Source organism: Mirounga angustirostris, unplaced genomic scaffold (assembly GCF_029215605.1).
Source record: "Mirounga angustirostris isolate CCGP_5_RB_7025 unplaced genomic scaffold, mMirAng1.0.hap1 SCAF_8, whole genome shotgun sequence".
Taxonomy (NCBI): Eukaryota; Metazoa; Chordata; class Mammalia; order Carnivora; family Phocidae; genus Mirounga; species Mirounga angustirostris.
The window spans coordinates 65,597,178-65,622,403 of NW_026991716.1; the positions used below are offsets into that span (position 1 = coordinate 65,597,178).

The window sequence follows — 25,226 nt, forward strand, 5'->3', positions numbered from 1 at the left end:
GTGCCCTCCTTAATACCCATCACCTATCTAGCCCATCCCCCACCCACCTCCCTCCCACAACCCTGTTTTTCTCTATCATTAAGTGTCACTTATGGCTTGTTTCCCTCTCTTCTTTTTTTTCTTTTCCCCCTTCTCATAGGTTCATCTGTTTTCTTTCTTAAATTCCACGTATGAGTGAGATCATATGGTATTATTCTTATTCTGGGTTCAAGTGCTTGTTCCCCCACAAAGTAAAGATGGCTAACTAGGCACAAAAATGGCTTACGGGGCCATACCTCAATGTTTGAGACTTTCCTTCCTTTGATTTCCCTCCTTTCAGTTGACAGAAATGGGAAGATTCCGTTTAGTTGGGTGTGAGTTATTTTCCATTACACTTTTCTCAAAGATGTTTTCTTGCTGTACCTCTTTCCTAGAATGAGGTTTGAGCAGTGTATTTTTTTTTTTTTAAGATTTTATTTATTTGACAGAGAGAGACAGCGAGAGAGGGAACACAAGCAGGGGGAGTGGGAGAGGGAAAAGCAGGGGGAGTGGGAGAAGGAGAAGCAGGCTTCCCGCTGAGCAGGGAGCCCAATGCAGCACTTGATCCCAGGACCCAAGGATCATGACCTGAGCCGAAGCCAGACAACGAATGAGCCACGCAGGCGCCCCCTTGACCAGTGGTTTTAAGGCTTTCATCCTTTTCATAAGTTCCTAAAGAAACTGAAATATAGATCCTACCTCTACACCTTTCCTTTCCCTTGGATTATCCAAAGAGGCAATGACCTGGAAGGGATGAGTGTTGAGTTGTACTAGGAGAAGATTTAAATGGAAGGAGGGTAAAGAATAAAAGATGCAAAATATGAGGACTTTTCATGTATTCTTTTTTTATTACACTTATGTTATAAAATTAAGATTTGGAAGACAAGATTCTTTCTAACTCAAAAAATGACTCCAAAGTCCCAATGGAGTGTCTTTTGTTGTATACATCTATATAGCTCACACTTACATAATGTTTACTATGTGCCAGGTACCTTCTCTTTGTGTTACATTATTGTAGTTCCCAACCAACGTTATGAGGTAGATACTATTATTATCCCTGGGGCAGGAAACTGAGGCTAGGACTGGCTATATGGGCCTGCAGCCTATGCAATTGCATAGAGAGCCCTGTACTTGGTTTAATGCTATATTGTCACTGTCTTGAAAGTCTTAATAATTTTTGAACAAGAAACACTGCATTTTCATTTTGCCCAGACACAGGAAACAGATGGGCAAAAGCAGAACAGAGGGAAGCAGTGTAAGAACTTACTGTGAGGGACACGTGGGTGGCTCAGTTGGTTAGGCATCTGCCTTTGGCTCAGGTCATGATCCCAGGATCCTGGGATCAAGCCCTGCTTTGGGCTCCTTGCTCAGTGAGGAGTCTGCTTCTCTCTCTTCCTCTGCTTGCCACTCTGCCTACTTGTGCTCTCTCTCTGTCAAATAAATAAATAAAATTTAAAAAAAATTACTGTGAAATCATGTCGTGTTATGTGGGTGTGGCAAGAGAGGGTCTGGAAGAATATGCAGTATAGGGTTTGGATTTTATGTTGTAGGTGATGATGAGGCCAGCAGGATTTCAGTTATGAAAATATAGATGTGCTAGTAGACTGCAAACATTTCTTATACTAACATACTATATGTTATAGATCCACAGTGAACTTCTTTTTTTTTTTTTTGATCCACAGTGAACTTCTGATAAACATTTGTTAGTGACCGTTTTATTGAACTCAGGAATAATAGGAAAAGCATATGAGCAAAAAGCAGTTATTGCTGCATCCTGAAAGGGAATAGTTCATTTTTTAAATGTGAAGCACATAGAGCCATAACACTTAAGGTCTTTTTTGGGGGGGTTGGGGGGGGTGGGAATTGTTTCTTTTGCACATTAGCTTGTTAGAATAAAGACCAGAAAAAAAAAAAGGTTACCAAGTAAAATATAATGGAAAGGTATTGGAAATAAAATTCTCCCATGGGATCATGTTTACTTGATTTCAGAGAATTTAATAGTGTGTTCTTCATGGATTGAGACAAACATGCTTTTCCTAGGTGATTGCTATGTCTTTATATATTCTTTGCTGGTGTCTGGAACTCCCAAATTCACACCGTGATCTAGAGTGCACTTCTGAGTTGGAGATTCAAATATAAAACATCTCCACTAGGATGGCTCTCAGATAATCCTGGTGAACGAGTCAAAACTGAGTCCTTGACCTTCCTTTCCTGAAACTTCTTCCTCTCAATTTACCTACTTTGGAACATGACAGCTTCTGTCACCCTTGCTCATACCAGTGAGTCATCCTTGTCACTTCCTCACTCTCTACATTCAATTCATTACCAAATCTTTTGACTCTGTGCTTCATATCATCTATATTTCTTATTTCTGTTGCTGTCACTCCCAACTAAGCTGCCATCATTTCTCACCTTGACCATTGCACTGTCTTCTCTAAAGGTCTCCCTGCCCCTTTTCTTGCCCCCTCTAATTCTCCACATTGCCACCAGTGATCTTAATTAAGACAAAACTTGGCTCATGTCTGATTAAAACTGTCCAGTGATTTCCCAGTCTGATGAGATCAAAACCCAAATTCCTGCAGAAGGTTGAAGGAATCTGTCCCCAGCCGGTCATCAACATTATCTCATGTCTTTCTTCTGAGCTCACCAAGACAGTAGCTACACTTCCTTCCCTTGTTACAGCTCCAGGAATGTGCTAGGCTTGGTCCTGCCTTGGGCCTGGCTACAGGCTGAGGTCTTTCCCTGAAAGCATTTCTGTAAAGATCATAAAATTCCTATTCATTGTTCAGAACTCAGAAGATACCATTTCTTTAGGGAAGTTCTCTTTCAATAACTTCAATCTGAAATAGACCTCCTCGCTATCTTCTAAGTGTTCTATGAGTTTCCATTATTGTTCATTTGTTTAATGTCTTCTTCTCTGATAGATGATAAGCTTCATGAGCATCAAGCCATGTCTTCTGTTCATCTCTATCCTTTGGGCCTAGCACAATGCCTGATGCATATAGAAGTGTTCAGTAAATATTTAATAAACGAAATAAACATGGCCTTAATGTTGCCACTTTGCATACTTCGTGTATTTTGTACCTTGAAGTTTGTTTTTGGTGGACTCTCTTAAACATCTTCACCTTCCTTAAATGCTTTGTTTTTTTTCTTGCTCCTATCCTGGTACTACCCCCGCAATATTCCAAACTTAGTACTGCTATTCATCTCTGATGAACTGTTCCCAGCTCAGGACCTGAGGTAGCGTTTCTACCAAAGTGCCACCCACTGACAGTATGAGGGTGGGAGGTGAAGGGTGTGTGGGTGGGTGTATATGGAGTTCTGGGAACATGCCCCAGGTGTCTCCCACAAACATGGGATTTCTTTGCATCTCTTATCTTAAAGAAATTTTGCATCCTGTTTGTTTTTACTGTAAAAAATGCTTGGGGTCACTTCTGCAGCTTGTACATATTCCCCAGAAGCTCTGATTGAGACATTTTTAGGCGTTTTTAGCTTGGCTCAGTTTTCTAAACAGTTTCTTTCCCACTCATAGCAGAGACCTCCTGAGCACTCTAAAAGGTACTCAAGTCCTGCCCCTACCTTTCTGATTTTCTTGTTTTGATTTGCTTGCCTTGTTTCTTTTATCCCTCCACCCTAATTCTGCTTCTAGTAATTGTTGATGGACTGCTATTTGCATTTTGGGTGGAAAAGTTCTTTATTGTGCTGGGCTGTCCTGTAATTGTCCTCCCTACCTCTCCCCTTAGTGCAGAGAGATTAGAATCCCTGGCCTCCACCTACTACCTGCCAAATGCACACACAGTCATTGTGACAAAGCCAACTTCCCACCATATTTTCAAACACCCATTAGTATGTTGTTTCTCTTCCATTTGAGAACCACTTCTCAGACTGTTGACACCTTTTACAAAATCCAGAACCTTGATAATAGGTTTAGAGGTTAACAACTATTTTATTCATTCAAAACTCAGGCAACCATTTATTAAATGCCTGCTGTGTGCCAGGCATAGTTCTAGTCATTGGAAATATAGCCAAGAATAGACTCCCCATCTGAGGATTATTGTGTGGTTATTTCTACCTACCAACTCACTTATTTTCTGTTTGTTTTTGAACAAGTTTGTTCTCTAATGTATTGTTGAATAGTCTTCACTTTGTGTTCTGATGATTTCTAATTTAAATGTTATAAGGACATTGACATTTAGGATAGATAAAAACATTGACCAAAATAAAAAAAAATAATTTTAAAAACCACAAAATATGAGTGATTGGTCCCTACTTGGCAAAACATTAGCAGAATGTTATTATTTTAAGCATACTGTACATTAAAAAAAAAGATTTTAGTGCAGAATAAAGTAATTTTATGAGAGTTCCTGCTGTAATTATCCTTCTTTTTGACATAAGTACTTCGGTTTGGCAGCAGTGATTTTATTTGCTTTATGTAATTATTTAGTTTCTCTGGGTTTACTTACATTGTTGTGTCATTCTAACATATTTATGTATTTATTCATGTATAGTTGCACCATATTTAAAGAAGCTGCTGAATGCTATTAGAAGCAGCAGAGAGAGAGCCCCCAAATCTATTAAGTGAAGTGGCCTGGTAAGACAGGGAAAGGAGGGGTGCTGGGCCGGTGTGGTACTACTCTGTTGGAGAACAGGGGGCATACATGTTTCCAAATAAAGTGATATGATCTATGAAAAATGGGTATCAACCCGAAGTAATAAAATCAGATACCCCCTTTTCTCCTACCTGTTAACATTGCTTGCAGATTTCAGAATCTGTGGTTACTAGAAGATCAATGGGAATACTTTTATATCACTTTCTGTGTGTCAGCCACCATTATAAACACTTTATGTACATTAATTTTCACAACAAACTTGTAAAGTAGGGTTATCATCACCACCACCACCACCACCATCATTGTCATCATCCTTATTTTCCACATGAGGGTACTGAGGCACTGGGAGATTAAGTAACTCCAAACCGAGAGACTGTGGCTCTAAGGTTTGGGTGTTTAACTCCTACACTGTACCACCTCTGGTACAATGTTGCAAGTTAAGTAACATAACACTGTCTTTACTGATAAACTATGTATTAGACGCTTAATATCAGGATGGGTAAAACTATGTGATTTGCAATTTTTTACACTGGAATTTGATCTTTTTAAAAATTTAATTTTAATTAACTTATTTTAATTAAAAAAAAAAAGATTTACTTAGGGCACCTGGGTGGCTCAGTTGGTTAAGCAACTGCCTTCAGCTCAGGTCATGATCCTGGAATCCCAGGATCGGGTCCTGCATCGGGCTCCTTGCTCAGCGGGGAGTCTGCTTCTCCCTCTGACCCTCCCCCCTCCTGTGCTGTCTGTTTCTCTCTCTCATTTCTCTCTCTCTCAAGAGCGTGCACATGCACACATGAGAAGGGGGAGAGGCAGTGGGAGAAGGAGAGAAGCAGACTCCCTGAGGAGCACAGAGCCCAACTGGGCTTGATCTCAGGACCCAGTCATGAGCCTATCTGAAATCAAGAGTCAGATGCTTAAGTGACTGAGCCACCCAGGCACCCCTAACTTATTTTAATTTTAACTCCTTTTTTGCGTAAAAGAGACAGTTCTTCAGTTTTGTTACAACTAAACATTTTACTCTTTTTAACCAAAGCCTTACTTTGTAGAAAAAATTTTTGTACAATAATATAATAAGCAGTTATATTTTATTTCTCTTAATTTTACTTTCCCAAAAAGATGTAGTTGAAATAAGAGCACAATTAGTTTCAAAGGGAAATTATTAAATTCAGAACAGGTCAAATATCAGCTATCATCTGTATAAAGACTGCTAAGATGTAAATACCTGAACGTTTGTTTCTTTTTTCTTCCCCTCTACTTTGTCTCATTTTGTTTTCTACTTTCAAATTTTAGAGGATGTTTTACATGTCTTTTTTTCTTTGTAGCTTCACTTACTCTTAGCTAAATTGGCAATTATCTCCAGGGATAAAACCGCAGAAACCATGATAAAGATATGACCGAATGGCCCCTAATTGACTTGCCCAATCCAATAAAGTGTTTTCTTCTGAGACAATTAGAAGGTCAGGATGGAATACTCTGGAATACAGTAAATACATGAGCTGCTCTTAACTAATTTATATACTCACTATTTGCTGAACACAAAACCTCAGTTGTTAGACTTTAACTGTTGTTTTTGTTAATCCAAAAGCTGATGCTTCCCCTTTCACTCGTTCATTTCTGCCCTTTAATTTCTAAGTTTATTTTCTCATCTGGCCACCATTGCCATTCTTATGGCTATTTACATAGATAAGATGGAAAAAATATAGGAAAACTATATATCCATTCTTCAGAAAGTATTCTCTTTTGCTAGTTACCTAAAAGCACAAAGTAGGGGCACCTGGGTGGCTCAGTCATTAAGCGTCTGCCTTCGGCTCGGGTCGTGGTCCCAGGGTCCTGGGATCGAGCCCCGCATCGGGCTCCCTGCTCCGCGGGAAGCCTGCTTCTCCCTCTCCCACTCCCCCTGCTTATGTTCCCTCTCTCGCTGTCTCTCTCTGTGTCAAAAAATAAATAAAATCTTAAAAAAAAAAAAAAAGCACAAAGTAATGTATCCCTTTGGCTTGATATTTTTGAAAACTAAAAATAAAGTTAGAAGAATACTCTGGTGTGTGTAACATCCAAATCTTTCCTATTAATTCAACATTCACATTGGTAAAGAAAAAAAATAATTTTTTCAAGCTACCACTCCAAGTATCCAGGGACATGAAAGATTCATGGAGATAGTTCAAAAATAATTTCAGCAACTAAGTGACACTGAAATGTGAATTGTACAAATGTTCAGTCAGTGTAGTCAGAATAAATGAAACCTTGTAGAAGTGTGAAAAATACCAGTTGTCTGCTTATCTGCTAAAAATTAGTTGCCTTTGATAGTGGATACTTGTGGGGCCCCCTCTTCTTTGAGAACTGTCCCTCTCTGTTTCTAGCTGTGTTTACATTTCTTGCTGTAACCATCACCACTATCCATCTCCAGAACAGTTTCCTCAACTTAAACTGCACTCATTAAATGGTAACTCCCACTCCCCCACTGCCCAGCCCCTGGCAACCACTACTCTGCTTTCTGTTTCTATGAATTTGACTACTCTAGATACCACATATAAGTGGAGTCATGCAGTATTTGTCTTTCTGTGACTGGCTTATGTCACTTAGCATAAAGTCTTCACAGTTCATCCATGTTGTAGCATGTGTCAGAATTTTATTCCTTTTTAAGTCTGCATAAATATTCCATTATGTGTATATATCATATTTTGTTTATTCATCTGTTGATGAACATTTGGGTTGTTTCTGCCTTTTGGCTATTGCTATGAGCATGATCGTCCCTGCTTTCAATTCTTTTGCATATATATTCTAATTCCACAAGTGGAATTGCTAGATCATATGGTAATTTTCTTTAATTTTTTAAGGAACTGACACTATTTTCCACAGCAGCTGCACAGTTTTATATTCCCACCAGCAGTGCACAAAGGCTCCCATTTCTTCACATGCTCAGCAACACTGGTTATTTTCTCTTTCTTTCTCTATTTCTTCCTTTCTTCCTTTATAGTAGCCATCATCCTAATGGATGTGAAGTGGGATCTCTCTGTGGGTTTGATTTTCATTTCTTTTTTTTTAAATATTTTATTTATTTATTAGAGAGAGAGAGAGAGAGCACAAGCAGGGCAAATGGCAGGCAGAGGGAGAGGGAGAAGCAGGCCTCCCGCTGAGCAGGGAGCCCAATGCAGGGCTTGATCCCAGGACTCTGGGATCATGACTTGAGCCGAAGGCAGCCGCTTAACTGACTGAGCCACCCAGGTGCCCCTGATTTCCATTTCTATAATGATTAGTGATGTTGAGCATCTTTGCATGTGGTTATTGGCTTTCACTAGCAGAATTTTTAAGGAACTCTAATAATCAGAACTTTGCTCATTTTGACCTTTCCAAGCTCAGTATGCTCAACTCCTTCTTGTATTTCCTAAGAATCTTCAGTATCCTCCCACTCCCCTTTTTGCTTAAACTAGTTCAGCTTGATTTCTGTTACATATAACCAGAATTTCTGATTCAGCTTTCCTAGGGAACTCTACATTCCTCCTTGCCTCCACCCATGTTACTTACAAATCGCTGCAGCACTTGATTTACCCACTATTTTTGTGAAACATTTCAGCTACATTCTTACCATTTCTACTTATTTTTGGTAGAGAAAATTATTAGCGATGGCAAAGAAAAAATCCTAAAAATGTTGTTTTTTACTTTAGTTAATAAATACAGGAGTAGCCCTTTTCCATGGGAGTCTCCCAGAGACATGTTTAGTATTGCCTCTTTAACTTGTGTTCTCTCTATGGAGGGATGTCAGGGCAATAGTAGTCTACGCTGTAGCAGCCAATCAGCCCACCTCATAAGGCAGAGGAACAGCAACCTGGAGTGGGGGTGGGGGCTTGCACCGGTGGGGTGGGAAGGTGGTGGACTGTGGGGGCGGAGGTAGACTTTGCTTGGGTCTCCACATCTCTAGTAATGTCAGTCCTTGGCCTTCCTGTTTTAGGATCTCATAAGGTAGAATGAGAATTAAATGATATAATCTATGTACAGCACTTCATCCAGTGTTTGGCATTTAATAAGAGATTAGTAAAGGTTAGCAATCTCCGTCCAAATAAAAGATATTTTAATATCAAAATTTTAAAATTCCCTTTGTTCTAGGGTGACTTTCTCCTGGCTGGGATTTAGAAAGGATGACATATAGACATTTTATTTCTTTTTAAATTAATGTCTTGCATTTAATGTAACAAGATGGTTTTCTAATTGTACAGTAATTAAACTTAAACAAATGTTACAATGAGAAAGGGGCATTGACTGTGTCATCATTTAAATGTGGAATGCACAGCAAAGGAAACAGTCAACAAAACAAGGAGGCAACCCACAGAATGGGAGAAGACATTTGCAAATGACACTACACATAAAGGGCTGGTCCAAGATCTATAAAGAACTTCTCAAACTCAACACCCAAAAAACGAATAATCAAGTCAAAAAGTGGGCAGAAGATATGAAAAGACTCTTCTCTGAAGAAGACATACAAATGGCTAACAGACACGTGAAAAAATGTTCATCATCATTAGCCATCAGGAAAATCCAAATCAAAACCACATTGAGATACCACCTTACACCAGTTAGAATGGCCAAAATGGACAGGGAAAGAAACAACAAATGTTGGAGAGGTTGTAGAGAAAGGGAAACCCTCTTACACTGTTGGTGTGAATGCAAGCTGGTACAGCCACTTTGGAAAACAGTGTGGAGGTTCCTCAAAAATTTAAAAATAGAGCTACCCTATGACCCAGCAATTGCACTCCTGGGTATTTACCCCAAAGACACAGATGTAGTGAAAAGAAGGGCCATAGGCACCCCAATGTTCATAGCAGCAATGTCTGCAATAGCCAAACTGTGGAAAGAGCCGAGATGCCCTTCAACAGATGAATGGATAAAGAAGATGTGGTCCATATATACAATGGAATATTACTCAGCCATCAGAAAGGGTGAATACCCAACTTTTACATCAACATGGATGGGACTGGAGGAGATTATGCTAAGTGAAATAAGTCAAGCAGAGAAAGTCAATTATCCTATGGTTTCACTTATTTGTGGAACATAAGGAATAGCATGAAGGACATTAGGAGAAGGAAGGGAAAAATGGTGGGGGGGAATTGGAGGGAGAGAGGAACCATGAGAGACTATGGACTCTGAGAAACAAACTGAGGGTTTTAGAGGGGAGGGGGGAGGGGGGATGGGTTAGCCCAGTGATGGATATTAAGGAGGGCACGTACTGCATGGAGCACTGGGTGTTATACGAAAACAATGGATCGTGGATCACCACATCAAAAACCAATGATGTATTGTATGGTGACTAACATAACATAATAAAATTAAAAAAAATAAGTGTGGAATGAGGGTAAGATCAGTGCCTTGATTTTCCCATAATCATCATAAGGGTCACATAAAATGACATTTACTATAGTGGGGACTACATCTTCATTCTACCATCAGGACTTCTGAAGTAATGAAGAAGAAAAAAGTTATAGTGTATTTCACTGACAGCTTAGAAGATTTGAATTAATATTCTTTAAGGATCTATAGAGTTTTACCAAATAATAGTTTAGTTCAAGTTAAAATGAAATTGCAGTAATATTTTTCCTCTGAGAAAGAACTCCTTTGTCTGATCTGTCACTGTATCATCATTTATTCCTGTGTTATTAGAATGATCATTCAATCATATTTTCTTCTTTTAGAGTTGGTTATAAGCATAAAGACGTGCCATCAGCTCTCCCCAATGCCATGACTGTATCCTAGAATGTATCATCAGGATTCTGACAAAGCATGATCTTAGATCTGCATCTATCTTTTCTATTCTGTTTTTGGAAGGAAAGTGAGTCAAAGTGAGTATAATTTATCAGTACCAAGAAATTGCCACACTTGGCCATTTTTTAGACTTGTGTCTTCTTTTCTTAAGGAATTTTACACTGTGTTCCACCAGAACCACCAGTATAGATCTGGAAAAACTGTGACTCACCCTCAGTCAATGGAAATCACAGAACTCAGCCCTAATATTGTGCAGTATTTACACTCTGTCAGACATGATGATAGTTTCTGTTTATATTATTTGGTTTCTTCAACCATGGCAATTCTGTGCCATTTCTCTGAAAAATGTTTGTATTCTTTATTCCTGTCACTCGGGGGTCAGACTTTCTTGAGAAGTTAATGATTCTTCAAGGCTTCAATGTCCTTGTTCCCCCTGCCCCCAAACATCGAAATGTTCTGTGTGTTAGAGCGCTACCAACCAAGCCCTGTACAATTGCATGTGGACCGTGATACAATTCCAGTTAATGCTTTTTTTTTTTTTAAGATTTTATTTATTTATTTGAGAGAGCGAGAATGAGAGAGAGTACATGAGAGGGGGGAGGGTCAGAGGGAGAAGCAGGCTCCTCGCCGAGCAGGGAGCCCGATGCGGGACTCGATCTCGGGACTCCAGGATCATGACCTGAGCCGAAGGCAGTCGCTTAACCAACTGAGCCACCCAGGTGCCCTCCAGTTAATGCTTTGAGAATTGAATGTGGTATTGTCATTTGCGTCAGTAGTAAATAAATGGATATGGTTATTTTCTAGTTTGCAAGATGTAGTTTTCTTCGCTGTAAGGAGGCTCCTGTGGGTATTTTGATCACAGAAATGATATTTTTAAATTAGGGACATGACTTCACATAAAACACAAAACAGACTCGGTCTCCACTGGAAAGAAATGACTCCAGAATATCAACATAAAAAAATAAGCTTAAAGATACAGAATGCTAAAAAGTGTTAAGGCTGGTATTATACTAAAACCAGTCACAAAATGAAAGAATAGTACCATTCTTGAAATGGCACCATTCTGCCTCAGGTTTTGTTTCTATACGTCTTTACAGCTTAAAGGTTTGACAGATTTTTGTACCGGCTTCCTCATTCCCCAGCATTTTCACTTTACCTGAGAAAAGACGATGTGATTACGAATGCTCTCAGGATAGGGCGAGGCCTCATTCATGTCCACCTCTCCAGCATGCTATGCTTTGCCTGACTCTTAGTGGAGCTCAATAAATACGAGCTAAATGGCGTTTTCCCTTATCTTCTGCTTTTCCATAGCTTGAACTTCCTTTTAAAGACACCATTATCTGATGATATTTGACAATTTGTTACAATGTTTTTGGTAGCTCATGAAGCTGTGGTCTGTATGCCTGATCGAAGAGGAACAAGAGGACTTTGTTTCTTGAGTAAAAACTGCTATTTAAGAAAATCTGTTAGTGTTGTTTTTTTTTCCTCACTCTCTCTTTATGGTCTTTGAAAATCTCTCAAATTGTAGGAGCATCTGTTCTCACGTGTTTCTGTCTGCTCAGCTCTTCCACTTATATGTCCTATGGACCTAAAACTCATTAGGTCTCAAGCTGAACCCACCTTTTTTTTTCTTTTAACCAATTCCCTCTGGCTGTTTGCTAACATCATTGCCTTTATTCCAGCCACTTCTTCCACTAACTTGGCATTGTGCTTGACTTCCGTGCTTTCCTATACATGGCTTCTGATTTCCTGCCAAATACTGACAATTCTACCTCCCCAACATCACTTACATCCATCTTCTTTTTTTTTTTTTTAAAGATTTTATTTATTTATTTGACAGAGAGAGACAGCGAGAGAGGGAACACAAGCAGGGGGAGTGGGAGAGGGAGAAGCAGGCTTCCCACGGAGCAGGGAGCCCGATGCGGGGCTCGATCCCAGGACCCTGGAATCATGACCTGAGCCAAAGGCAGACGCTTAACGACTGAGCCACCCAGGAGTCCCACATATATCTCCTTTTCTGCACACCCACTGCCACTGACCTCATTACATCTTGTATGTTTTTCTATCTTCCTTCTGCTCTACCCTCTCCCCTTTAAATCAAGATTAATCATTTTAAAGCAGATACCTAATTGCGTCACTCAGTCATTCACTCTTAACCCTAAGGCTCCCAACTTCTTATAGAAAAAGCATAAGCATTCTAGCTATTGTTCTAGAATAGAAGACAATTTCTACCACATGTGTAATTTAAAATGGTGTCATAGCCATGTTAAAAAAGTGAAAAGAAATACATTTTAACCCAATATATTAAAATATTATTTCAACATATCATCAGTATAAAAATTATTAATATTTTATACTGTTTTTCTACTAAGTCTTTGAAATATGTTTCTAGCTACATTTCAAGAGTTCAATGTCACATGTGGCTAATGGCTACCCTAATAGTGCAGCTCTGGGACCTTCACTACCTTTTACGAATCTGTTTCTGACTCTAATTTCCTTTCCCTCGTATACATTCCATGCTCTAGCCACATCGAACACTATGTTCATATCTGTAAATCATTCAGGTTATTTTGCCACCATGTCTTTGTGCTGTTCTGTACCCATGGAATGCTATTATCCCTCTCCACACGTCCAAATCCTGGAAGTGGTTTAAGGCTTTGTTCAAATGCCACCTGACTCTCCCTCACACAAAATTAACTATCCCCTCTGACTTTTCCATAGCTTATTTTCTGTGATGGCACTTAGCAATCTTAATTTTTCTACACACCCTTTCTCCTACACACCTCATATCTCCTTTCTAGGTCATAAATTTCTTGAGAGCAATCACCGTGATTTCTTCTTCATGTCGCAAAGCTTAGTCCTGTGCTTTGTTCATAAAGGCATTTGCTGAATGCTTAGTGAATCATAAGTTAAACTTCGCCTGAAGGTAATTTTATTAACTGGGGTTAGAAATGATTGCAAATAGTCAGAAATGAAAAAAGTGTACCTATATACATATGTAATTGTTTTGAATTTATGTGACATTTGATACAGTGCTTTCAAGTTAGCAGAAAATACAGCTTTAACAACAACAGCATACTCATGTGGCTTGTGTAAAGAGTTAATAAGAACATATTTTTACTTAATAAGTGCCAGGAGAATATTTTCATAGATTTCTTTATAATCACCTTGATTAGCCATTCCTCGAAAGAGGATGCTGCTGAAGGTTGTTTTTGTTTTACTTACCAATTCCTAGCTAAGGGAATCTTTGCCTCTCCAGACCTCTCCCAGAGACATATAACTAAGCTTTCTGTCTTGTCTGTTTTACATACTTATTTCCTTCAGGATAATTGCATCAGGCAATTGACTGTCTCTAAGGAAGTTTGATATTGGTGAGAATTAGATACAGTTTTTGTTTGTTTGTTTGTTTGTTTGATTGGTTTGGTTTGTTATCATGCTGTATCTCTCCTTAAATTTGCCTTAGACTGATTCCTACCACTGTAAAACAGATTCTTCTAATATAGAAGCCTAAAATCTGTTAATTGATGCACCAGAACATGCCAAGTTTATATATTCCAACCTAGCTTCTTTCTTTGTTTTTGGACATAACTTAATGGAAATTTCTCTTTGGTTGCTGAGTGTAACAATGCTGTCAGTTCTTCATTCATATCCCTGGGATCCCTTTACCCTTTCTGCTCATGCCAGCCTGACTTCCAACATCTGAGACGTTTGCACAGCAGGCCGAATGTGCCTGAGAAGTAACGGGGGTAGCCCCTAACCAGTTATGAAGACTGTGGGGATAAATTCACTCCAGCTATCTTGTGCCTTAGATGGGAAGCATGCATTTTGGACTGCCCTTTCATCCTCATCAAATGCCCACAGTGCTTGCTGCCTTAATAATACATCCTTGTTTGCTTTTCCTTCCCTTTCTGTACCACCCTCCTTCCAATGTGGGTGTCCTTGCCCCTCCCAAATAAATTAGATGCACTCAGTCCTTGACTCAGTGTCTGCTTTCTGGAGAACCTAGGATACCAAGCTAATCATGGATTTAAAGCCTTTAATGTGGTTTCTGTCTTTCTCTCTTTCTTTCTCCTTTTTCACTCTTTTTTCCTCTCTTCCCCATGACTTTTTTTCCTTTCCTTTCCTTACCCAGTATTTATGGAGTGTCTATTTTATGTCAGTCTCCCCAAGAAACAGAAATAAAAACCAGTTTCCTTGTCTTCAAGGCTTTTTACTGATTTATGCTGAATCATATTCCACTGAATGTATCATGAAATCCCTATTAGTGAGTTTGGTCTTTTTTTTCTTTTTCTTTTACCTTAAAAAAATAAAAAAAGACTATTTCAGCTTGTTGCTGATTGTGATGACGCTAATTTTTGTTTTTTTGAGCTTTTTTGGAGGAGCAAAATATTTTACCCACGTTTCAACTTATCTCTACAAATATCCTTATTAGACTAAATGGAAAAAAGATGGTGTTGGTTTTGATAAAACATCAATAGAAGTCAACAAGAGAAAAGTATTTGTTCCAAATACTTAATTCTAAATTACTACAGCTCATGCATAGGTGTGGTTGAATTGATCCTAGGAGACTAACTTTGACATGGCCCATTACTGGGTAGACGTCCATCAATCATTTGAGAACTATCTTAACAACACAAATCCAGTAAGAGAAAAAAAGATTTGGTGTGATTATCAGAATAATACCTGGCTGATTACGTTTTTAAAAAAACCTTCCTATGATTGTTTTATCATTTTAAGTTAGGTAATGGAAAAACCTTTTTGGTCTAAATGGGTATTAAGTGATTTTCCTCTCATTATGTGCCAACTGGCATATCATAATAAAAACATAATAAAAGTCAAAGCAATGTGAATATAATACTTCAAATCCTGGCAGTAAGATTGTTTGAAAAGCTTATTACCAACATCATTAGAGAAGAATAAATAGAAACACTCAAATATAAACCAGTAGCAGAGAGTTTCAAATAATTTTTTTTTACATTCTTATAGCTTTGCTAATCCTATTGTTTCTAATGTAAAATCACTGTGTGATCATCCCAGAGAGACATACCCATGCATTATCATTTTATACTCAATTATATTTGTTTTTATTATATATAAGACACATAGCCCCATTTGATTTGCATATGTTAGGAACAGCTAAAGTTGACCTAAATTATCTGGCTTTAGATTGGTCTCTCCTCAGACTAAATCCTTTCCTTCCTGTTAATCAGAGTCATCGTTATTTTCCCCATGAATCTAGATTGAAAATTGGAGTTTTATTTTTGACCTGTCCTGATTTAGTCAGCTCAGGCTGCCACAATAAATGCCATAGACTGAGGGTCTTAAACAACAGAGTTTTATTTCTCATAGTTCTAGAGGTTGGGAAATCCAAGATTGAGGTGCTGGCAAGGAGTTTCATTGTGAGGCTTCTTTACTTGGCTTGTGGGTGGCTTCCACCCATCTTGCTGTGTGGTCACATGACCTCTTCATGTGTGTAGGGGGAGATGACAAAATTCCCTCTTTTTTAAGTCTACAGAATATTCCATTGTGTGTATATGCAGCATCTTCTTTATCCATTTGTCCATCCATGGACACTTAGGTTACTTCCATATCTTAGCTATTGTAAATAATACTGCAATGAACATGGATGTGCATATATCTTTTTGAGTTAGTGCTTTCTTTTTCTTTGAATAAATACCTTGAAGTGGAATTGCTGGATCATATGATATTTCTATTTTTAGTTTTTTGAGGATCCTCAATACTCTTTTCTATAGTGGCTACAGCAATTTACATTCCTACCAACAGTGTGTGAGAGTTCCCTTTTCTCTATATCCTTGCCAAAACTTGTTATTTCTTGTGTTTTTGATAATAGCCAATCTAACAGGTTTAAAGTGGTATCTCATTGTTTTGATTTGCATTTATCTGATAACTAATGATGTTGAGCACCTTTTCATGTACCTGTTGGCCATCTGTATATCTTCTTTGGAAAAATGTCTATTCATACCCTCTGCCTATTTTTTTTTTTTTAGGTTTTTTTTTTATTATGTTATGTTAATCACCATACATAACATCATTAGTTTTTGATGTAGTGTTCCATAATTCATTGTTTGCATATAACACTCAGTGCTCCATTCAGTATGTGCCCTCTTTAATACCCATCACCAAGCTAACCCATCCCTCCACCCCCCTCCCCTCTGGAACCCTCAGTTTGTTTCTCAGAGTCCATAGTCTCTCATGGTTCGTCTCCCCCTCCAATTTCCCCCCCTTCATTCTTTCCTTCCTGCTATCCTCTTCTTCTTCTTCTTCTTTTTTTTTTAACATATAATGTATTATTTGTTTCAGAGGTACTCCTCTGCCTATTTTTAAATCAGATTATCATTGAGTTTTATGAGTTCTTTATATATTTTGAATGTTAACCCTTTATCTGATATATGATTTGCAAATATTTTCTCCCATCACATATGTTGCCTTTTCATTTAGTTGATTGTTTCCTTTGTTGTGCAGAAGCTTTTTAGTGTGATGTAGTCCTGCTTATTGATATTTGCTTTTGTTGCCTGTAATTTGGTGTCAAATCCAAAAAAAATCATTGCCAAGACTGATGTCTCAGGAGTTTACCACTGTTGTTTTCTTCTAGGAATTTTATTGTTTCAGGTCTTATATTTAAGTCTTTAGTACATTTTGAGTTAATTTTTATTTATGGTATAAGGTAGTGGTCTGGTTTTATTCTTTTTCTGCCCAGTTTTCCCAACACCATTTATTAAAGAGACTGTTCCCCATAATATGTTCTTAGCTCCTTTGTCATAAATTAATTGATGATATATGTGTGGGTTCATTTCTGGGCTCTGTATTCTATTCCATTGATCTTTGTGTCTGTCTATTTTTATCCCAGCACCATACTATTTTAATTACTATAGCTTTGTAATATAGTTGGAAAGGAAGGAGCATGATGCCTACAGTTTTGTTCTTCTCTCTTAAAATTGTTTGGCTAATAGGGGTCTTTTGTGGTTCCATACAAATTTTAGGATTTTTTTCTATTCCTATGAAAAATGCCCCTGGAATTTTGGTAGGGATTGAATAGAATCTATAGAGTGTTTGGGTAGTATGTACATTTTAACAATATTAATTCTTCCAGGGGTGCCTGGATGGCTCAGGTGGTTAAGCATCTGCCTTCAGCTCAGGTCATAATCCTGAGATCCTGGGATTGAGCCCCACACTGGGCTCCCTGCTCAGTGGGGAGTCTGCTTATCCCTCTCCCACTGCCCCTCCCCCTCCACTCATGCTGTGTTTCTCACTTTCTATCTCTCTCAAATATATAAATAAAATCTTTAAAAAATATATTAATTCTTCTATAATCCTTGAGCATGGAATATCTTTCCATTTATTTGTGTTCTCTTCAATTTCTTCCATCAGTGTTTTATAGTTTTTAGTGCACAGGTCTTTCACCTCCCTTGGTCAAATTTATTCCTTCATATTTTACTCTTTTTGATGCAATTTTAAATGGAATTGTTTTTAAAAATTTGTCTTTCTGATTGTTACATTATCAATATACAGAATAGCAACAGATTTTTATGTATTGATTTTCTATCTTGCAGATATCATGTTATCTTCTTCCTTTTCAATTTGGATGCCTTTTATTTCTTTTTCTTGCTTAATTGCTCTGGCTAGGATTTCCAATACTATGTTGAATAAAAGTGGTGAGAGTGGGCATCCTAATCTTCCTGATCTTAGAGGAAAAATTTTCAGCTTTTCACCATTTGCCAAATGCTTTTTTTTGAAGTGATTTATTTTCATTAATTTTATTTACCATAAATAAATTGTTGATTGCTATTTCCCAAAACTGTATTGCTAATACTTTCTAGACTTTCTCATTCTCATTATTGTAGAAAATATTTTTTTCACACTCTAACCCTGTCTTCCAAAGGTAATTTTTATTTTCCTAGGCTATTTTTTTTGTTAAGTGATATAAGTATCTTAAAACTAAATGGATGCATTGATATATTCTGCTTTTAGGACTATTAGGTAGGTTTCCTAAATACTTGAATTAGAAAAATCTCAGTATGCTGTATGTTGTAACTTCCAGACCAGAGAGAGCAATGTTTAACTGAATTAGGAACTTACTAGTACTGGTGTTTCTTTGCCAAAACTTCAGAAGGGTTACATTGACCAAAGTAGCTGCCTGTTGGTCAAAACACTGAATTGCTTATTATTATTCCATTGGTTATGTGGTTAGAACACTTGAGTAATAGAAAATCAATATTTTCTTAAATATATCCATAACACGAAAGATATCTTCTTTATTTCTCTATTCATCAATTTTATAACTTCACGGAAAAGCTATCAACTTGGTCTGATTTATTCCCTCAAAGCTCGTGCTGCTTTTGCTAATGGTCCTTTGTGTTCTTTATTTTCTTTGTAAATGCTTATTTCATTATTTTTACCTAAACTGAAAAAGGCTTTCAAGAATTAATTTTCAGGCTCATTCTAAGTATTTGAAAGATCTGTGCCAATTTCTCTTTTAATCTTCACTTCTTTTTTGAAACAATGGCAAACAGTTCATATGCATATGTGTACTCTTAACAACTCTATTAGAAGTTAATCTCCAGTGGTGTATAATACTGTGCCAATTTTGCTTTCAAGCTAAATCAAATAGAGGTAAGATGTTTGAAGTGAGTGGTTTTGGGGGTAGACATATGTTAAATGAACATTTTAGCGACTTGCTGGTTTTTATGAGCAGAGCATTAGAACTGATCAACTCTTATGTGCTCATTACTAGACACTGGTGTTTAGTGACACTTGCCATTGTAGGCTCTGGGAGTTTTAAGGAAAAAAAATAGTATCTTAAACACATACTCTTTTTCCTGTCATTCAACAGAACTGACTTGAAAATGAATAAGACACATATTGTGAATTATGTCCTATTATTCAGACATAGAATGTCATGTAACACTTAGAATTTGCCAGTGTCATATGTCAGGCATTTTTTGAAATACCATTGACAAGGTGGTTTTTTGAGGAAGGCATATAACTTAATGTGATATGATGGCAGGCCTAAGCCATGGACTCACTGAAATCAATTAGATGTTTCTGAAATCAATATTCCTATCTAAAAATAAGAGGAAAATTGGGGCATCTGGGTGGCTCAGTTGGTTAAGCGACTGCCTTCGGCTCAGGTCATGATCCTGGAGTCCCAGGATCGAGTCCCGCATCGGGCTCCCTGCTTGGCAGGGAGTCTGCTTCTCCCTCTGACCCTCCCCCTCTCATGCTCTCTCTCTCTCTCATTCTCTCTCTCAAATAAATAAATAAAATCTTAAAAAAAATAAAATAAAAATAAGAGGAAAATTGAGAGCTCTAGGCACCTGGACACAGGCAGGCTTCGCAGTGTCCTCACAGCATTAATTTAATTTGACTGAATGGTACTCTGTTTTTGTATGGGTGTTATCAAGTCAAGATTATAGAAGTCTGGAACAAAAGAACTATTTAAGTCATACACAGAGTAAAAGTGATTTGTGTAAGAAAAGAAGCAACAGTTTGAATTATTTGCTAAAGTCATTGCTTTTCATTGAGGAAATGCTTGAAAGGCAAATTACTTGGCTTTGGACCAGGTAATATAAATTAGCTCTTGGGGGGTCATTAGAAGGCATCCTACAGGTTGATAGACAGAGCTGAGCTGTCAGATCACATCTTAGAGTAGTCACACACTTTATCGTTTCCAGATCCAAATTACACTTGGCATTTACTGTTAAATCCCAGGTGCCTTCATAGTAAAACCAATATGTTCTCTGCAACTGTGCACTTTGCCGTCACTAATCAATGGTTAAGCAGTTTGCAGGTATTCTTTGGAGCTGTGTATGTGCTTCCCCAAGGCCTTCTGGTAGAAACTGCTTCATAGGACAGGTGGAATTGTTGGAATGCAAACTGGCATAATTAGTCATATGCATAAAACTGCAGCAAGTGGCAATGCAGAGCTCATTGGACTAAATTGATATTGGATAGAGTTAGTACTTATCTAGCTATGGGACAAGGGTATATCAACCTGCCTAGTAATTCTTTTTTTTTTTTGGTTGTCAAATCATCCTTTATTGAAATATTTTCCTTTGTAGTTAGCTACTGGGCATTCCATGGCACCACTGTTGATGTCATCTATGATGTCATGAGGGTGGCGGCCATCAACATTGCAGCCCACGGACTGGACAGTCCCCAGGATTTCTTTAATGGTTCCAGAGAGCTCTTTGGCTAAAGATGGGTGTCGCATCTGTCGGGCAATATTGACAATCTCATCAACAGTGATATTTCCACTGTGCTTAATGTTTTTCTGCTTCTTTCTGTCTCTTGGTGGTTCCTTGAGGGCTTTGATAATCAGGGCAGAGGCAGAAGGTATCACTTCAATCTGGGCCTGTCTGTTCTGAATGGTCAGTTTCACTGTAATCCTTAGACCCTTCCAATCACCAGTTGCCTTGGCGATGTCATCACCAACCTTTTTTGGAGACAGACCCAGCGGGCCGATCTTTGGGGCAGACATGGCACCGACTTCGCCACCGGTGCACCTCAGGTACACGGCTTTGATCTCGTTGGGGTCGAACTTAGGCGGCATGGTGGACGTGGCTGGTGTCGGATGAACCTGGATTTGGGACGACCGAAGAAAGTTGCACCTTTGCCTCCCCGAGCCGAAAGCCAAAACCCTGCCTAGTAATTCTAAAGGCAGAATACTCCACATGCCCCAGTTTTCTCATTTTATGTTGGAATAGCAAGCTCAGTTTCCTTATTAGAGTTAGTTGTAAGAATCAGATATGATAGTGTTGATATGTATTCCACACTGAATCTTCACTGCCATGACTAGTCTATGAAGAAAAAGTCTTTGTTATCTCAGTTGTTCTGTAAAACAATTCAAAGGATTTTTTTTACAAATAACTTATTTTCTTTTATATGCCTGTTCTTCTGGGTTTTCAGTATGATTGGTATTTTAGAAATATTTAGAATTATTTTTTATGTCATGCCTAGAAGTTAAAATGGAAAACAGGGAAGAAATTTCCTGTTAGTCCTGGCCATGTGTGATTTTGCGTTCATATTTGCTTAGGGCCCTGCACTCTGAGGAGCTGGAGCCTCCTGTCCCTCCTGGCATTATTTCTTTAAGGAACTAGTGATAACATAATGTCTTAGAGGGCTTGAGTGCTTTTGAATTATAGCTTCACTCTTCTGCCAAAGCAGTCTGTCATTTTAGCGGTGTAGAATAGCTTTATTCAATAGCATGTATGTGATGGACGTATACCGTATGCCTCTTTTTAAAAATGTGCTATTTAAGAATGTGCTTGAAGTACTTGGTTGGCTCATTCGGTAGAGCATAAGGCTCTGGAGTTCAAGCCCCATGTTGGATGTGGAGCCTACTTTAAAAAAAAAATGTGCTTGACTATCTTCTTTTAGAAGGTGGTTCACACAAATAGAATATAGTTATCTTTAAATCCAAATATCAGTTATTTTTTCAATATCCTTAGAAGCAAACATTTTAAAACTAAATATATAATCTTATTATTTTAATATTACTGCATATATTTGCTAAAAAATAAAGGACATTAGATCAACTTCAGATTTGTTCCTATTAAATATATTCTACTTGATATAATGTTTGGCTTCCTGTGAACTACAGTGGTGGCAGAAAAACTGGGAAGCATGAAGGGCTTCAGTCCAAAGACACTCAGGAGATAGACTGGGAGTCAGTGATGGGTTGGAAGTGACAGGCAAGGGAGAGGGAAGATTTAAGAAGGATGCCATGCTTCTGACTTGAGTAAGTGAAAGGGAGAAAACAGATTTGGGAGTAAGATGAATTTGGCTTTGGATGTATAGAATATGAGCTACCAAAGGACACAGAGCAGAAATATCTAGTAAACGTATGGATTTGGGCTACAAACTCGGGGAGTCATTGTCATGAAGATAGTAGTTGAATTGGGTGAGGTAGCCTGCTTCTAGCCTTTCTCCCCACACACTTCCCAGGCACAGAAGAAAGAACCCTGAGGAGCATCCACATATAGGGGTAGAACAGAAAAAGGAAGCTGTAAGTTGACTCAGAAAAATCAGCCAAAGAAGGAGGTGGAAGATCAAGAAGTCACAGTGTCAGAGAAGCCTAGGGACAAAAGTATGTCAAGGAAGTAGGGTGGCTTATGATGGCCCAATGCCGTAGCAAGGCCAAGTAACACATGAGCTGAAATGTGTTCACTGAATTTATCATTAAGGGATTGGGTCCTGGAAAGTATAGCTCAGGGAGGTCAAGGATCAAATTAAAGCAGTTTCCAGTGGTGGCAACAATGGGATGTGGCCATGATGTGGATGGGAATGAAGGAGAGCAAATAATCAAGCAGTTAGATTGTAGCATGGGTTAATGGATTAGTCAGGGTTCTCCAGAGAGATAGAACCAAGATAAGAAGAGATTTATTACGGGAACTGGCTCATACAATTATTGAGGCAGAGAAATCTCATAATATCTTATCTGCAAGCTGGAAAAACAGGAAAGCTTATAGTATAATTCAGTCTGAGTCCAAAGACTTGTGAATGGGAGTGGGGGGGGGGTGTGGGGGGAGCCTGGGTGGCTCAGTCAGTTAAGCATCTGCCTTTGGCTCAGGTCTTGATCCCAGGATCCTGGGATCGAGTTCCGCATCGGGCTTCCTGCTCAGCGGGAAGCCCGCTTCTCCCTCTGACCCTCCCCCCTCTCGTGTTCTCTGTCTCTCTCATTTTCTCTCTCAAATAAATAAATAAAATATTAAAAAAAATGGGAGGGGGACTATGATATGATATGATATTTCCTTACCTTCCTATTGCTTTGCACGTAATACCCGGTGTCAACCCCCACTCTTGAGTTTCAGGACATCTAATCTCTAGTCCCCACCACTAACTCTCAAAGAGTTTCAATGTATTTCAGTTCAAATGGTGAGGAAGGCATTAAAGTCTGCCTTGTACAGTTTGTAAATGACATTCCAATCAAGGACAATGTCTATCTCACTCCTGGCTTTGAAGGGCTTGGGGAATAATTTAGCTTCTATTTCATAGGTTTAGGGGAAGCCCGAGTATGTTAAGTGCAGAATGTCAGGAGAGAGGTAGTTTGTTAACCATAGAAAGGAGGCTCCAGAATGGATTTAGTTAGTGAGGAATAGGGCAAGGTTGAGTTGGGAAGAAGGAAGCACATAACCATATAGCTTTTGTTTAACCATTTTTTAAAATTATGTGGGCCATTAAAATATTTCATATCTTTAATTAGATTGTGGTGTCTTAGAGGGCTTAGGACTATATCTTATATTTCTTTTGTACCCCTGTACTCCCTCCCACAGGTACCCAGCATAATGCCCTCTGTGTCCTGTGGATTTTGGAACTTACTTTCTTCTTTGAATTATATTTAATAATGTGTATGTCCTATCAACTACACAGTAAGTTTTATAGGACTTCATCTTTATATCTGCCACATCTTGCTACACTCAGCCTTGTGCCTGACCAGTACTTGGTAATTGACTGAATCAATTTAAGTAAGGGGTAGTATGATAGAACAAAATTAGAGAGAACATTGTTTCTAGTGCTTGGGGTTTTAGCAACTTTTTCAATACTTTGAAAGGTGTCACATAGTTTCATGTGGTATTTAAGGACTCTTCCATTAATGACACATATGCATTCTGTTTTTTCCATATTCTTGGTTTTATTTTTAACAGACTCCTGGGATTAAAAGTCTGCCAGACAACAGTAAAGGTGGAAATGGTTACAGAACGTGCTGAAGTCACTTCCTCTGGAATTTTAAAGACAGGAGGAGGGATGATATGGCCAGAGGGAATTTTCCAAAATAAAAGTGAGAGAGGGTATTTTCTGAATGCAGGTTATGTGATATTGAGCAACAACTGACTAAGTGGATTCTGCTGTCACTCTGGACGGCTTTGTGGCCAAGTTTCATGACTTCCTTTTCATAATGCTGAGTGCCCCTCTCTGATGCAGGGTCCATTTCTCTTGAGGACAATCAGTTAACTTTTCCTTATCTGACTGGTGAGGAGCTGAAGTTGCACAAGATTCGGAGGATGAGGAATTGGAGGTGAAAATAGTTGCTATGTTTAACGTAATTGTAGACTGAGACCAATTTTGGGTATCAAATAGATTAACACCCAAGGTTCAGGAATATGATTGAGACTTACTAAAATTGCCATATTTAAAACTTTCTACTTTCTCCCTCCCAGGATGAGTCATAGCATATGGCATGAGTTTTAGGAGATTTATTTCATGGTATTTAACTCACTGTATCATTTTTTTCTTATTTGCTGTATTCTTCACTCTTACAATCAAAGCCATGGGCTGCATTATCATCTTGTTTAGTTCCACCATGCTATTATATAATTACTCCAAATAATGAGCGGTTTGAAGCTTAGCTGTGAGCTGTGCCTGGTCACTTGTGGTAGTTACACTCTTTTCTAATGAGGCCTGAGATTTCACCATCGGGCGGTGGGGAGTGAGGGCAGTCAGCATTTCTGCAGGCGGTATCCATACACCCAGCACTTTCTTACAGCTTTTTGGTCGTAAGTCGGACCGATATTCATATTCTACTGGTGGTGGTGTGTCAAGAACATAATCCTTGAAAATGAATTGTCCCTGCAATTGGTTTATTCTTTAAATAGTTATTTAATCAGGGGCGCCTGGGTAACTCAGTCATTAAGCGTCTGCCTTCAGCTCAGGTCTTGATCCCGGGGTCCTGGGATGGAGCTCCACCTCGGGCTCCTGCTCAGCGGGAAGCCTGCTTCTCCCTCTCCCACTCCCCCTGCTTGTGTTCCCTTTCTCACTGTCTCTCTCTCTGTCAAATAAATAAATAAAATCTTTTAAAAAAAGTTATTTAATCAACTGTTCGATCACTGT

General features: G+C 38.5%; 1 protein-coding gene across 1 annotated transcript; it reads right to left on the bottom strand.

Annotated features, from left to right (window-relative positions):
• Positions 1–20,427: 20,427 nt before the first annotated feature.
• LOC123836449 (large ribosomal subunit protein uL11-like) lies at positions 20,428–20,992 on the bottom strand. Its single transcript, XM_045865421.3, has one exon. It carries the CDS (start codon positions 20,947–20,949, stop codon positions 20,428–20,430), a length of 522 nt encoding a protein of 173 aa, XP_045721377.2. The 5' UTR covers positions 20,950–20,992.
• Between the last annotated feature and the right edge of the window lie 4,234 nt (positions 20,993–25,226).